Source organism: Phyllobates terribilis, unplaced genomic scaffold (assembly GCF_046119375.1).
Source record: "Phyllobates terribilis strain yellow unplaced genomic scaffold, ASM4611937v1 Scaffold_2__4_contigs__length_985480577, whole genome shotgun sequence".
NCBI lineage: Eukaryota > Metazoa > Chordata > Amphibia > Anura > Dendrobatidae > Phyllobates > Phyllobates terribilis.
This window is the reverse complement of record NW_027362762.1, coordinates 928,421,278-928,436,337: the sequence shown is the minus strand read 5'-3', so window position 1 is coordinate 928,436,337 and position 15,060 is coordinate 928,421,278. Positions and strand designations below refer to the sequence as shown.

Here is a 15,060-nt window from a genome sequence, read left to right as displayed (position 1 = left end):
GCTAAATTGATGTCTCTGTCTGGGGCACGCAGCATATACATACATTACATTGCCAGCTCATACATATTATTAGAAACTGTGTAATGCGCCAAGTCCTCTGTGGTTTTACTGCTGGAGAACTGAAGATTGGGGACCCTAACTGAAAAATACTCTATTGGGTGTCCCCTGTAGACAAAAAAAGTGACTTTTTAAGACAAGCTACTGCTTTAAGGGTACCTTTTACTAGACTTTTTTTTAAATTTAAATTGACTACCTTATCCAATTGCCACTGCTCATCTGATTCTGGAACACTTTTTGTTTTTCTTCTATGCTCCTCCATTCCAAAGTTATGGCCCCTTGGAGACAAAAGTGCAAATTTTCTCTTCAACTAACTGGGCGTGTACCATAGAACTTCTCTGTGGGCGTTTTGTATTTTCTTCTCTGATACCGGCCAATCAGAACACGGCCACGCCCCCAGAAAAAATTCTATGCTATACACCCAGTTGATGGAAGAGAAAAATTGCTCATATAATCCACAGGGCATAACTTTGGAACGGAGGGTCATAGAAGAAAAAAAAGCACTGTTTCAAAATCAGTTCAATTGCGCCAATTGCGGGAAGGTACTCCAGTTTAAATAAAAAAAAAAAAAAAAAAAAAAAAGATAGGTCCTCTTTAAGGGGTTCTTCTTTCCCGCCATTTACTGAATGCTGATTTTTTTTTTTTACTATTGATTTAAGTGCATAAACAGTATGAAGTAAACTCGTAACACTCCACTGGTGGCTTCAGACAAATTTTTATCATATGGCTAGATGTAATTGCCTTTGTTTTGGTGTCCTGTATCCAAAATATGGGGCACCCATCACAGATATATTAAAAACTAGCTTTGATACCGGAACATAATTTTTTTATTAAAATAGTTTGCTTTTTGGAAACCATTTTGGAATGAAAACTTTTTTTAATTTTTATTTTTTTTTTTTGGTTTTCTTTTTTTTACATTGCATTATAAAGTCAGAATAATTTTTAAATTATTATGGAATTGGAGATATGAATGTTAAAATGATACCCGGATGGATCTCTAGAACCGATTAACCAATAACCTTGTCGATTTGAGTATAAATGTTATTATTTGCATAGAGTAAAGGCTCGGTGCCCTTTAAAGCAAATGTTTCCTAAGCAACACCTACGGCATTGCTGAGATGAAGGTCTTTTTTGCATCGTGTGGACACATTAATGCTAGGTTTTATCCATAAATAAACAACATCGTGTCACATATGTAGTAAATTAACACATCAGTGATCACCATACATTTGTATCTAATGGTGAGAACGATGTGGTTATTAAGAACATGGATAGGAGAAAAGCGATTAGTGGTCATAATTCTTGGAAGTGAAGCGTTATTAAATGGCCACCACTCTACGGTATTCACAAAGTGGTTGCTTTTTGCAAGCAAGTTATATTTTTACCTTTTTTTTTTTTTTTACTTTCCTCATTACTCATTTTAGGAGATTGTAGTTGGGGAGAATATATGTCTAGCTCTTATGTCTAGCAGTTAGTCATTGCAGATTGAAACAATTGATGTTCATTTCCCTTTTGCAGAATCCGTCGGTGGGTTAAGTCCCTTTCATGAAGTCAGGTTAAACAAGCCGGTCTGTGTCACCTCCTGTTCTTTGGAATATTTGGAATTGCAAAGTCCTGATCCAAGAACGCCTAAGATCATGAGACGTCAAGACTCCCACTCACAAGAGACTGTGAACATGAACATGGGCGTCCGCATGAGGGAACCTCATCTGAACGTTGTACGTTCCTTTGAATCTGTGAACAGAGAAGACCAAATCGAGTTGTCTCCATCTCACCAGTATCGAGTCATTGGTTCCCCGGTGTCCTTCTCTCCTCGTCATTCCAGTGAAAGAACTCTGTCACCCATCTTTCAGTTTGACAACACAACCCCAGTAAAGGCTCATTCCACCCTTTCATCCTTCACGTACGAAGACAAAAGTAGCCCGTCTAGCTCTGAATCCATGTCCCCAACTTCTCCCCATTCCCCATCGTGTAACAATAACATTTCCGGCAACTTGGGAAGCCCAAATTGCGTTAGGAGCCGAGGTCGATTTCCTATGATGGGCATTGGACAAATGTTAAGAAAGAGGAGTCAGGTAACCTCTCCTAAACCTGAAAACTCCTTGGAATCTCGAATGCCGGCTTTGCAACAGATGAGCCCAGGTTATACCAGTTTCAATTCCAGCGATATGAATGGATTTTGCTGATTGGACATGTTCTTGAGAACTATGGTTTACTTGGTGGTTTATGCCCCAACCGTTACTGAAAGAGGAGAACTTGAATTATATCTGTAAATGTGAATTCTGCTATTTTCCTCATTGCATCAAGAGCATTTACCGTGAATGTTTTATGTTATGCATTGAGAAATTCATCACTTCTGTGAATTGCACTTCTGCGGCAGTGATGCCAGGGAAACTACAAGATCTCTGTCTGGTACAGCACTAAAATATTGACAGTTTTCTTGCAAACTTTACTAATGGATATTTCTGTGGACATGCAAAAGTGCAGAAATCTGCTGTAACTAATTTGCTAACGCAACTTGCCATGGACCAAACGTGATTCCTCAGCTGGTGGTCTCCTGCACTGACCTTGACTCACCAGAAAACTCTACGGAGCTGGATCAAATTGCATTGAAAACGGCTGTTGTAAACGTTAAGGACTTTTTTTCCTCAAAGTGTTAGGCTGTGTGCCCACGTAGCATTTTTCAAGCGTATATGCTGCGGAATTTCCGCAGCGTAAACGCTTGAAAAACGCATGTATATCCGCACCCCATGGTCCCCAATGGGATTCCGCAAGTTCTATGCACATGTTGCGGATTTTTCCGCAGTGTTTATGCCGCGTTCAAAAATCCGCAGCATGTCATTTAATTTTGCGTTTCCGCAAGCGGAATTGCCTTAGTCCAATGCATAAAAAACGCAAGGCAATTCCGCATGTGGAAAACGCGCGAAAAATGCGCGATAAACGCGTGCGGAATTCCGCATGCGTTTTTCCGGGAGAGGACTTGCATTTATGCAGCAGAAATTTTCTGCTTCATAAATGCAACGTGGGCACATAGCCTTATGATGTTAATATTCGATCGGCACTGTGTCACCATTTTCCTCAGGCTCATTGTTTTAGGTCACACTTTTCTTTGTTTTTTTTCGTCATAAAACTTTTACGCTTCTCTTTGAAGACTGATGAAGAAAAGCTGGGCATTTTATGGTTGATTCACATCTCATGTGGACTTATAGTTCAAGATTTCTGTAATGTGAGCGTTGGGAAACAATATAAAACATGCTTTGAAATAAATATTATCTTTGTTTTGGTACATTTTAAAGGGTTGCTCCACTTGAAAAAAAGAAGTTAAAGGGAATCTGTCATCAGGAATTGGGCCACCATATTGCCACTAACCTTTTATCCATGCCAATGATGTTCTTTTAGTCTGTAGCAGATGTGGCATCATGTAAAACGAGACTGTATTCCCAAGTCTATATACAGTCAAGGGGGTGGGGCTATTCTCGGGACAAGTCATGCTGGCTGGCCCTAGTTTGATTGACATCCAGCCTGTCCTGTATTACACTGATAGGACGTCATGTTGACTTTTTCACATCTAAAACTATTGTTTGCTTTGACCCAAAAATGTTGGGTATGCCTATCTTTAGTGATGGAATAGGCTCAGGTAGAGGTACAAACCAACTGCACTAAGAGGTTCTCCACGTTAAACAATCCCTACTGATTAGAAGTATCTCTAATCGTAAAGTGTTTCCTTGGGATGCCCAGCAATTAGCTGTAATCAGTAGGTTTTCCTGCAGTGCCCCTGAAGGGAAAATTAGGCATGGCAGGACAAGGTCCTCCAAAAACACTTTGTAACTGAAAATAAGTTTTCTAAACTGGACAGTCCCTTTAAGTTCCTCCATAGTATTGCTCAACATATTTTATGTAAAGAACCCGAGAGTGGAGCCAGACATTTGTGTGCTGAAGAATCACTACTATATCTTCACTGTTTCATTGAAGTGAAGCAACTGATTAACTGATTATAGGTCCTGCTCATAAAACTCATTCTAAGTCTAAATACACAGATGTGATGTTAACAGGAAGATAATGTAAAATGGAAAGAGACCACATTTTTTAAAAAAAATGTTTTCATAACATTTTGTACAAAAGCGTTCAGGCTCTCAGGATCTCTGCATGATGTGGGTTACAATCCTTTTAGGTAAACTAAGTTTATCCCTCTGGAATTTTGGAATTTTTTTCTTTTAAGCAAAAAAAAAAAACAAAAAAAACCACCTACTCCAACATTTTTTGGAATGAACGTTCTGGTTAACTTATACTGAAGAAACAAAGGTCTCTGAAGACCCTTTATGTCTCTGCTTACATTGCCACAGCCCAGTGAGAATGAATACAAAGGCATGTCTTTGTATATCTGTCTTTCAGGCACCTGTATTGTTCTGACAATTTAGTAAGATCAAAGTCTTTTTTTTTTTTTTCTTTTTGTTTTTCCATTTTTTTTGTTAACCATTAGACATGGAGGGTTCATTTCTCATTTTTTTACAAGGTGTTTTTCGGATGGTAACAGATGATTAGGCCTAACATTTTTTTTTATCTATACATTTTTCCAATTTTATCCAATCTGAAAAGAGAAGGAAATGTCCTAAATTGTCTTCTGTTTGCCTCCTTTCTGTCCGCTATCTGTTTTTTTTTTTTTTTTCTTTTTAAGCTGGATCAATAAACTCCATTAACTTTTTTTTATACTGGATCCGTTACAAACGGATGACAACTTGACATGTGAACTGAGGCTTAGGTTTTTTTTTTTTTCCGATTTTGTGACCTCTTTTGAACGACAACCTTTGTTGCCAAGTAGGTGAGCGTGCTCATTATTGCCGAGGGTATTTCTAAAAGTAGTCTGTGCCAATAGTTTTGGACATTTTTTTTTTCTTTTTATATCAGTTCTTCATTTTGTCTCATAGAGTAGGTTACCATCCATCTCCGTGACATCCATATGTCTTAAAACGGCATGTGGACTTCATAGAAGAGGCTACCATGCGTAAACCCCCCACTTTTATGTCTGAATGTCAAAAATGGCAGACAACCCTGTTAATCTGGTCATAGACATTTGTTGACTCTGAGATTAACTCATCTAATCTCTCCCTTCCAATGGATTTATCTTCCAGTGTCTATGGTCCTAGAAGATAAGCGGTAGCTCTATGCATCCTGAGTCAATTCCAAAAAAAAAACATTGTAAAAGCTGTTTTGTAGCTGGTAATATTCTTGAACAAAAGGCTTGAATCTCTATTGCTTACAGGCTTCACGCCGTCTGTTTCTTTACAACTCGCTGCCTTTTCTAAGTATCTTGTAAAATTCAGCTGGAATCTGTCCTAATAACGTGTAGAGGGACAAGTGATGCCCGATGTTGACTCCACCAGATCAGATCTGTCATCTGCCAAATTCTTGCTCTCAGATTGTACCAAAGAATGTTTTTGAAGAAGACGTTAATTTGAGCAGAAACCCGTGAACATATTACATGAATATGTAATTAGTGCTTATTGTTCAAAGTCGCTCAAGATGTAGCAAAAAGGCAAACATTCCTCTTCCTTCTCCTCACCATGTGTAACATAAACCATCATCAGATGCAGATTGTTTTTTTGGCATGTGTATGGAAATTTCATTGTACCTAATATTTAAATCGCATTTTTCTTTTTTAATTGTAATTGAAACGTTTTCATAAAATCACATTTCTCGAAAAACATTGTCTTATATCGTCTTTATATGAACTTGATTGCTAGATATACATTTTTTGTATTAAAAAAACACTTCACTTTGGAACAAAATGTCACAGTATGAATTTTGATATTGTCCACGTCTGTTCAAGGCCACATGCTCAAAGGCTACCTCGGACAGACTTGGCACAAGCCACTCCGTCTGACAGATTCCAAAGGAACCCCCATCTTCATTCTTTAACCCCTGTACAGGGATCTGGTCCTAAAACGAGGTCCCCCTGGATTGCTTCCATGGAAAGGCTGCTGTCTGGTGGAGCAAACCAGAGGCAGGAAGGGTCGCCAAGTAGGGTCAAAGCCAAGAGGTCACGTCAGGAACAGAATTGTAAAACAAGAGGATGGTCAAAATACACCCCGCGATCAGGAAAACAACACAAGCAAGAACTAGAACAAGCCAGGTAGCAGAACTATATACCTGGCAGTGGAAGTCAGAGACCCAGGGGTTTAAATAACGGGCAACCCCACCCAGGGCTCTCAGAAAGGAGTAATTAAAGCCAGACAATTAACTTCATAGCTCCCTGATCTAGCGACACCAAAAGTACCAGGAATAAAACAATTGATGCCGTCGTTCATTACCCGTAACAAAGGCACGGTGCCGTCTAGCGGCCGAAGCATGACCTAAAGGGACCGGAACTATCACAGATGTTACAGATACACAATTTCTGTCTGATTTTTAGTTGCATGGTTTCTTCTCTGTCAGTTGTATAGCAGCTGCCGGCACAAGTTTATTAGTAAGGTTTTCTCAGCTTCACATAACATGTTGCCTGTATTCCCAGTTTTTTCATGGTGGATATTTATCAAAACTAATGCATAGAAAAGGTGGAGGTGCCAGTCAGGGTTTAGATCTCTGTTTACAGTGACCATTTTGAACATCCAATAAGCCATCCAGTTGGTCACGATGGTCCGGAAGTCCCACATAAATGGTTCTTCCCAAACTGAAAAATATTGGCTACTTTGTAACGTTCCTCTTTTTTCATGGTAAGGCCTTATTCAGCTTTTTGCGTATGTGTGTTATCCGTGGTTTTCACGGATCGTACTCGTACCTGTGATAGTTTATGGGACAACTCGCAACTTGAAAAACTTGTTTTTTCCTGGACCGGGTGATCCTCGGTAAATAGGGGAGACATATCCGATTTTGATCTGAGGGTCGGATCAAAATCCGCAATACAATTCTATGGATCCATGAAAAAATTGGACCACACTCCGATGCCATCTGATTTTTACTGATTGACAGAAAGGAGAAGGCGGAGAAAGTTTTTTTTTTTTTCTTCCACGTACGAGAAAAACTGATGACGCTTGGACCAAACTCCGATCAAAGTCTGATCAAAAAAATCGGTCAGTTTTTCTCGTACGTGAGAAAAACTGACATCTGAATAAGGCCTTATGGTCATCTTTTCTTAATCTCATATAATGGAAAATTGGGCATGCACAATTGTCAACTTAATTACCAGGTGGTCTGTAAGATACCACAGATCAGTTACAAGGGACAACAATGTAGCCTTTTACTTGGTGGTTTGACCAAAGCCGGCAGTACATCAGTGATCTCAGATTTGTTATTTTTGAAGGACTTGTCGGTGATGGTTCCTCATTGACTTTACAGATCACAATGATGTAAGTTAAAATGACAATTTGCAAATCGGTTTCTATTATGATCTTTCATCTGGTCTGGACTCCTATAGATGAATGCAGATTTGGTGTGAACAACTTTCCAACTACAGCACCCGATAATGACTATACAGCTCTGTTGAGGAGACAAAATCGTTGCAGCCAATCGACAAAGATAGTAGGAGTGGCAAGAAGCAGTGCTAGACCCGGGTAAGATGAGTTCCAGCTCAGTTTATGCTTTTTTTTGGCAATGAATCAAGACGTAGGGAACAATCGTTTTTTTTTTCTGCGCTGCCAAGTGTATGTATCAATGATAGTTCTAGAGAAAAGAGCAGGTCCCAGGATAAAGGACGCGTTTCAAAGTAAAACAAACTTTCTCCTCAGGACAAACCACAAGTTTGTTTTACTTGTTTTACGCGTCGACAATAAACCGCATTCTGTTATCCTAGTTTCTGCTCCTTTCTTTGGAATTATCATTGGTACACTTGGCAGAACAGAAAAAAAAATCCTTTCTTCCCCACTTCTGGTATTGTTGACTATTTTCAGGTCTGCACCAGCCTCTTCCAGTGCATTGTATGTTGTGGCTCACAACCTGACCATGTGAGCAATTCCCTGTACACAAGCGTTCTTGTCACTTGTTTAAGACACTATAGTGGCTTTGTGTTTTTCCAGCTCTTCTACATAGGTTTTTTTTTGGGGGGGGTCTCTTTTGATGGACTAATTTTTGAAACGGAAAAACCCATCTAAATGCTCATACACACCGCAGAGGCATGTGCCAAAATTGCCAGAACATACTCAAATTTTTGGAAACAGTGTCAAGATATCTATGGTTTAAAATGGGCAAAATTTATGGAGAATAGTGCCTAAAGGTGGGACTGTGGATGTAGCTTAGATGGGTTGTCTGGCCTTGGTTTACAAGTCTGCAGTCATTCTATGTGACTGCAGACTTGAGCATCAAGCCTGGACAACCCCTTTAAACACTCAACGTTTCCAATGTTGTTAAGTATGGTCAAGGTTAATTTTCATATGAATCGGCGAGACAGACACAATAGTGACTTCATTTATCCCATCTTTTCATGTGCAGGGGCCCAAACCGAATCTGGCCACGAGCCTTCTCCTGCCCTAGAGGAACTAATATCCCTCACAAACTGCTGCATTAAAACCCCAGATAGCAAACATATGGCTGCAGAGCTGTCACTAGTTGCTCTCCAGGGTCATATATCTATGAATAATTTAGTGACATAGATGCTTATACAAAAGACGTTTTTTGCATTCCATTATAAGGCGATGAAGCTTCTCTTTCAATTATTAAATACACTTACATAACATCAACCATTACATTTTTTTCCCTTGTCTGTGTCTTACTCTTTAGGGTGCAGTTTCCTTTAATAATAAAAGAAAAAAAAACTAAATCTGAGCAACAGTTACCATGGTAACGGGTCTGCAACTTCTTTCCAGAAACGAATAAGTGGATGTGGCCATGAGATTGCTCTGTGTCTTGATTAGCTACAAAAATAGAAACTATTTCTAGGGAATATTGGTTGAGGGTATTTTTGGCAAGAAAGGTGAGCGCGGGGCAATATATTAACTCTTCTCGTACCAGGTGGCTGCGAACAAGACTGTATATAGAAAGGATACGTGGTCAGCGGCGTAAAAAAAACTAATCATTTAGCATCCAAAAACTGAAACAATACCTATCGCAATTATATCTAACAACATTAATAATTTCAGTGTAGACAAAGATCAAAAAAGGATTTCAATGCATGTTTCGCATATTGCTTCTTCAGGGGGTACTGAGTTAATTCCAACCAGCATTATTTATAATACACACTCACTACTGGTTCATGCCAGGCAATCGTCAGTACTTTCCCCGCCACCTCCAGCATCCCGGATATCACACTGCGCCTGCGCGGGCAGCCTGATGTCGCCACTAACAACAGAGATGTGGTCAGGAGGAGGTGATATCCCGCCATGCTTAAATAATGGCTATATTTATTGTGATGGACCCTATAAAATGATCACTCTGCCCCATCTGGGATTTTGAATGGGGTGTTTTAAAAAAATTTTGACAGTTTTTTTTTGCATAATATTTGTTTTAATATGGTGTGAAATGTTATAATTATGGAGGTTCAGTTGTTGATAATGTAATATAATTTGTGGTTTAAAAGTAATTTAGAGGTTACTAAAATCTAGTCATGTTGGTGGCCACATGAATGACATGGTTGACAGTTGTCGGATTTTTCCTTCTGGCTACATTGAAGGGAACTGTGCCAGGACTAGGCGGCTAACGTTCACGACTGCCCTTGGTCACAGTCTTAGGGCCTCCTTATTCTGTAAAGTCCTCCATCCACCCTGTACACGCAAAAACAATGACGTCTGTGATATTTTCTGTCATGGTTTTTACTCTGTAGTTTTTTTTTCCTGTTGTGTCGTTTAATGAACATGACATAAATATATTTTCCTGTGAATTTTTGATCCAAAAAGCCCCCAAAACCTTTGTGGGAAAATGTATGCTTCCAAAGAGGGAGGGAGGAAACTGGATGCTGCAAAGTTAACTATTTTATATCCAGCAAATGAGGGTGTTGCATTTTATTTTTTGCTTCTGCTTTCCAGCATTTATAGCCAGAACTTTTTTTAATTTACGATATGTCCCTATAACCGTAAATAATGTTTACTGCATTGTATAGATTGTTAAGTTTACAGGGCTTGCATATACCGTAAGTCTGCTACTTACTTTTTGTCATGATTAATAATATTTTTTTAAATAAAGTTTTTAGTACATTTAAAGGGCACCTGTCAGCAGGATTGTGCTCAGTAAACTACATACACTGTCAAGCGGGCGACATTACACTGATAAAATGATACCTTGGTTAATGAAATCCGTCCTGTGGTTCTTGTATAATCTTTACTTTCAGTTTGGAGATAATGATATGCTCGTGTTTCGGGGCGAACCTGTGGGGGGCGCTCTATCTGGTGCTCTGCTTACATATTCATCTGTATGCTCTTATGACAGCTCACTAATCCTTCACTAACCTGCCTACAAAAGAGGGATATGCTTTTTTATGGTTTGATCAATGCCCTGCACAACTGAAACATTGTGATTTTTCTGTAGTAATAAATTTACCAAAATGAGGACGTCTGGTGCCCTGGTTCCTGGATTTATCTAAGTTGCTGCAACCATGCGGAGGGTTGCACATAGTATGCATGGACAACAGAGTGGTGCACTGGACTCTTCTATTGCAAGTATAAGGTGCTAGATATGAGTTCTAGCATAGACCTATTGATAAAATAAAGATTTAGTAAAAGTTGAATGCATAGAGGCATCTCCCCCAACACTGTCAGCATGCTGGGAGAGCACAGGAGCACTATTGCAGTAATTTTCGAAGATTAAACTGAAAAGATTTACCATTAGTCCAAGTACTCATTTCTGTAGATAATAGCTATAATTTTGATTAGATTAAGTCCGAGACCCTAAATAATATTTTCAAAGTAACACAACTCTCTTATATCTTGCAATTTCTCTTGATTGCGGCGAGGTGAGCTTGTAGAAACATTGCGGCCACCGTCAGGAGTCGGTAGGCACAAATTGTCCAGCACTGCAGTATTAGAATAATTGGCCCATGCCTCAACCACTATCGGACTCCAAACTGACTACTTCGCAGTCCTTTTTTTTTGCATTGTGAACTGCTCTCTTGAACTGCTTCTTCCAAGTGCACTTCCAGACTCATTTGCATATTGCTTATACTCTAGATTTCTTATAACATTTTTATTGGAGGACAAGCACCTATACAACCATACCACTACTTTCATATGTAAAAATGTGCTATCGGGATCCCTTTAAGAACCAATAATCATTCAATGTGTCAGATATGCAGTAATAGGAAGGGGGCATATATGTAGATAGCTACAGTGGTGAAATTTGATAAACTGTGAATTGCATAGAAATATCCCAGTGATGTATAGCGGTGGACTGGGTAACATTACTTCTCTGTGTACAGTGTAACACAGTCCGTGCTGCTGAAAGATGACCAGACTTTTCTCATCTGCTCTTAGTTTTTCAGAGTTGAGCCATCGCACGCAGGTTTCTAACTTTCATATTTTATTTGTATAGTCAGTCAATGTTTTCCTTTAGACGTGACAGACTCCAGAGGATCGGTTATATCACCAGTGGTCAGAGATGATGAATTCAAGGTATTTGGAGGACATTTTTCATCCGTCAGGATGTGATGCTGTTTTTTGGGTCATCATTTCCTAAACCAAATTCCCATAAGATACTTTTTTTGTTATAGCAGGAATAAGGATTTTTTTTTTAAAGGAAAAGCACTATGGTTGCATGCCTTTGTCCACATTTCTTCACCAAACTGGATCCTCATGAATATTCAAGGTTCCACCCCCGCCTAACTCTTATAGAATAGAATAGAATTTTTAGGCTTCATGCAGACATCAGTTTTTCTCACATATGAGAAAAACGGACTGATTATTTTGATCAGACTTTGAGCATAGTGTAGTCCGAGTGTCATCCAGTTTTCTTGTACGTTGAGAAATAAAAAAAAGTTACTCCACCTCTTCGTTTATGACAGTCCGTGAAAATCGGAGCACACTCGGATGAGATCCGAGTACGGTCCGATTTCTTCACTGATCCATTGACTTGAATTGCAGATTTTGATCCAACTCTTGGATCAAAATCGGACATGTCTCCACGACATGTGAATGGCCCCATAGACTTTCACAGGTAGGAGAGCTATCCGTGAAAAATACAAAGCACTCGTATGTGAAAATCTGACTAAGACCTCCCTGTTTCTTCTACCCATCGACAGCTGATTCGCCACTTAACGACACAGCCAATTTTTATTTTTTTGTAGTTTTGTTTTTTACCTACACGTCTTCCAAGAGCCATAACTTCTTTTACTTTTATTGAATCTTAAAAAAAGTTGAACTTTGTAAAAAAAAAAAAGGAACTTTTTTTGTCTGCCCAGTTGTAGTTTTTAATGGTACCGTTTTGATATTATATGTGATGTTTTGATTGCTTTTATTGAATTGTATTTTATTGCGGCTAAAAACTGGCAATGCTGGCATTACGTTTTTTTTTTGTGTTTACCTTACGGGTTAAATAATTTAGTATTTTGATACTCTCCCCCCCCACCTCTTCTCACCTCCATATACAGTGGGTACGGAAAGTATTCAGACCCCTTTAAATTTTTCACTCTTTGTTTCATTGCAGCCATTTGGTAAATTCTAAAAAGTTCATTTTTTTTCTCATTAAAGTTCACTCTGCACCCCATCTTGACTGAAAAAAAACAGAAATGTAGACATTTTTGCAAATTTATTAAAAAAGAAAAACTGAAATATCACATGGTCTTAAGTATTCAGACCCTTTGCTCAGTATTGAGTAGAAGCCCCCTTTTGAGCTAGTACAGCCATGAGTCGTCTTGGGAAAGATGCAGCAAGTTTTTCACACCTGACTTTGGGCATCCTCTGCCATTCTTCCTTGCAGACCCTCTCCAGTTCCATCAGGTTGGATGGTGAACGTTGGTGGACAGCCATTTTCAGGTCTCTCCAAAGATGCTCAATTGGGTTTAGGTCAGGGCTCTGGCTGGGCCAGTCAAGAATGGTCACAGAGTTGTTCTGAAGCCACTCCTTTGTTATTTTAGCTGTGTGCTTAGGGTCATTGTCTTGTTGGAAGGTGAACCTTCGGCCAAGTCTGAGGTCCAGAGCACTCTGGAAGAAGTTTTCATCCAGGATATCTCTGTACTTGGCCGCATCCATGTTTCCTTCAATTGCAATCAGTCGTCCTGTCCCTGCAGCTGAAAAACACCCCCATAGCATGGTGCTGCCACCACCATGTTTCACTGTTGGGATTGTATTGGGCATGTGATGAGCAGTGCCTGTTTTTTTTTCTCCACACATACCGATTAGAATTATCACCAAAAAGTTCTATCTTCATCTCATCAGACCAGAGAATCTTATTTCTCATAGTCTGGGAGTCCTTCATGTGTTTTTGAGCAAACTCTATGCAGGCTTTGATATGTCTTGCACTGAGGAGGGGCTTCCGTCGGGCCACTCTGCCATAAAGGCCCGACTGGTGGAGGGCTGCAGTGATTATTGACTTTGTGGAACTTTCTCCCATCGCCCTACTGCATCTCTGGAGCTCAGCCACAGTGATCTTGGGGTTCTTCTTTACCTCTCTCACCAAGGCTCTTCTCCCATGATTGCTCAGTTTGGCTGGACGGCCAGGTCTAGGAAGACTTCTGGTGGTCCAAAACTTCTTCCATTTAAGGATTATGGAGGCCACTTTGCTCTTAGGAACCTTGAGTAATGCAGAATTTTTTTTTATAACCTTTGCCAGATCTGTGCCTTGCCACAATTCTGTCTCAGAGCTCCTTGGGCAGTTCCTTTGAGCTCATGATTCTCATTTGGTCTGACATGCACTGTGAGCTGTGAGGTCTTATATAAACAGGTGTGTGACTTTCCAAATCAAGTCCTATCAGTTTAATTAAACACAGCTGGACTCCACTGAAGGAGTAGAACCATCTCAAGGAGAATCACAAGGACATGGACAGCATGTGGCTTAAATATGAGTGTCTGAGCAAAGGGTCTGAATACTTATGACCATGTGATATTTCAGTTTTTCTTTTTTAATAAATTTGCAAAAATTTCTACATTTCTGTTTTTTTAGTCAAGATGGGGTGCAGGTTGTACTTTAATGAGAAAAAAAAAACTTTTTAGAATCTACCAAATGGCTGCAATGAAACAAATAGTAAAAAAATTAAAGGGGTCTGAATACTTTCCATACCCACTGTACTTCTATAGGCAGCTGTAAGCTGACTCCTAAGTGAGCTGGCAGTCCATCTTGTTTTGGCTAAGACCTTAGAGAATGATGAGTTCAGAAGATAAAGGGGGAAGAAAATCCATCTGTTTTGCATAAAAAAAACTATATGTATAGGGAAAGAATTTTACTGACCATTGGTCACTATGCATTTAAAAAAACGTGAGGGTGCAATGTGTGCCCTAACAAGTTGCGGGGAGGGAACAATAGTAGTTTGATGGTGTTAAAAGTTAAAGAACTTTGCATTTGTCCTCAAAATCTATTTTCCACAAACATTATTTAAATTCTATATTAAGACCCTGACGACTACTCAAAGTTCCTAAATTTATCTGCCGAGCAAAATAGTGCGTAAATCTGCGAAGTTGTTATGGCTACGGTGGTAAGTGGTTCTCAGCTTCTCTCTGACTCAGTTTTACATGTACTTTCTACTTTCTTTCCTCTTGTTTGTATCAAAACTATGGAGACATATTGTTCGTCTCTGTGAGTTCAGCATTTTCATCGTCTTGTCAGCACCGGAGGGCATTTGCCGGTTCTGCTGCTTCTGTCAGAGAGAATTTAGCGTGTGTGCAACTTACATGACTAAACGGGACATATGTTACCTGTTATAATGCAAATTTGGATTCATTAGGGCTCTAAAATTTTTTTTTTTCACACATTGCTCGCTGAAAAGTTGCAAAATTGTGCACAGCAGTCACAAACAATTTATTTTCATGTTTATATAATTTTTCATTAAGGCTGCGCCACTGTTTTGCTGGATAATATTTCCTGAAACATGGGGGGATTACAGCCAGTTAGAGATAATTTAAAGCAGGAAGGGGGGGAATTCTACTTTTCTGGTAA

The 15,060-nt window shown here is 39.4% G+C and overlaps 1 protein-coding gene across 1 annotated transcript in view; it reads left to right on the top strand.

Moving 5' to 3' along the window:
• HUNK (hormonally up-regulated Neu-associated kinase) overlaps positions 1-5,759 on the top strand; it is a 74,938-nt gene extending 69,179 nt beyond the window's left edge. Inside the window, exon 11 of the mRNA XM_073668313.1 lies at positions 1,576-5,759. Coding sequence (XP_073524414.1) covers positions 1,576-2,243 — 668 coding nt within the window. The 3' untranslated portion in view covers positions 2,244-5,759. The remainder of the gene's footprint in view (positions 1-1,575) is intronic.
• Positions 5,760-15,060: the final 9,301 nt, after the last annotated feature.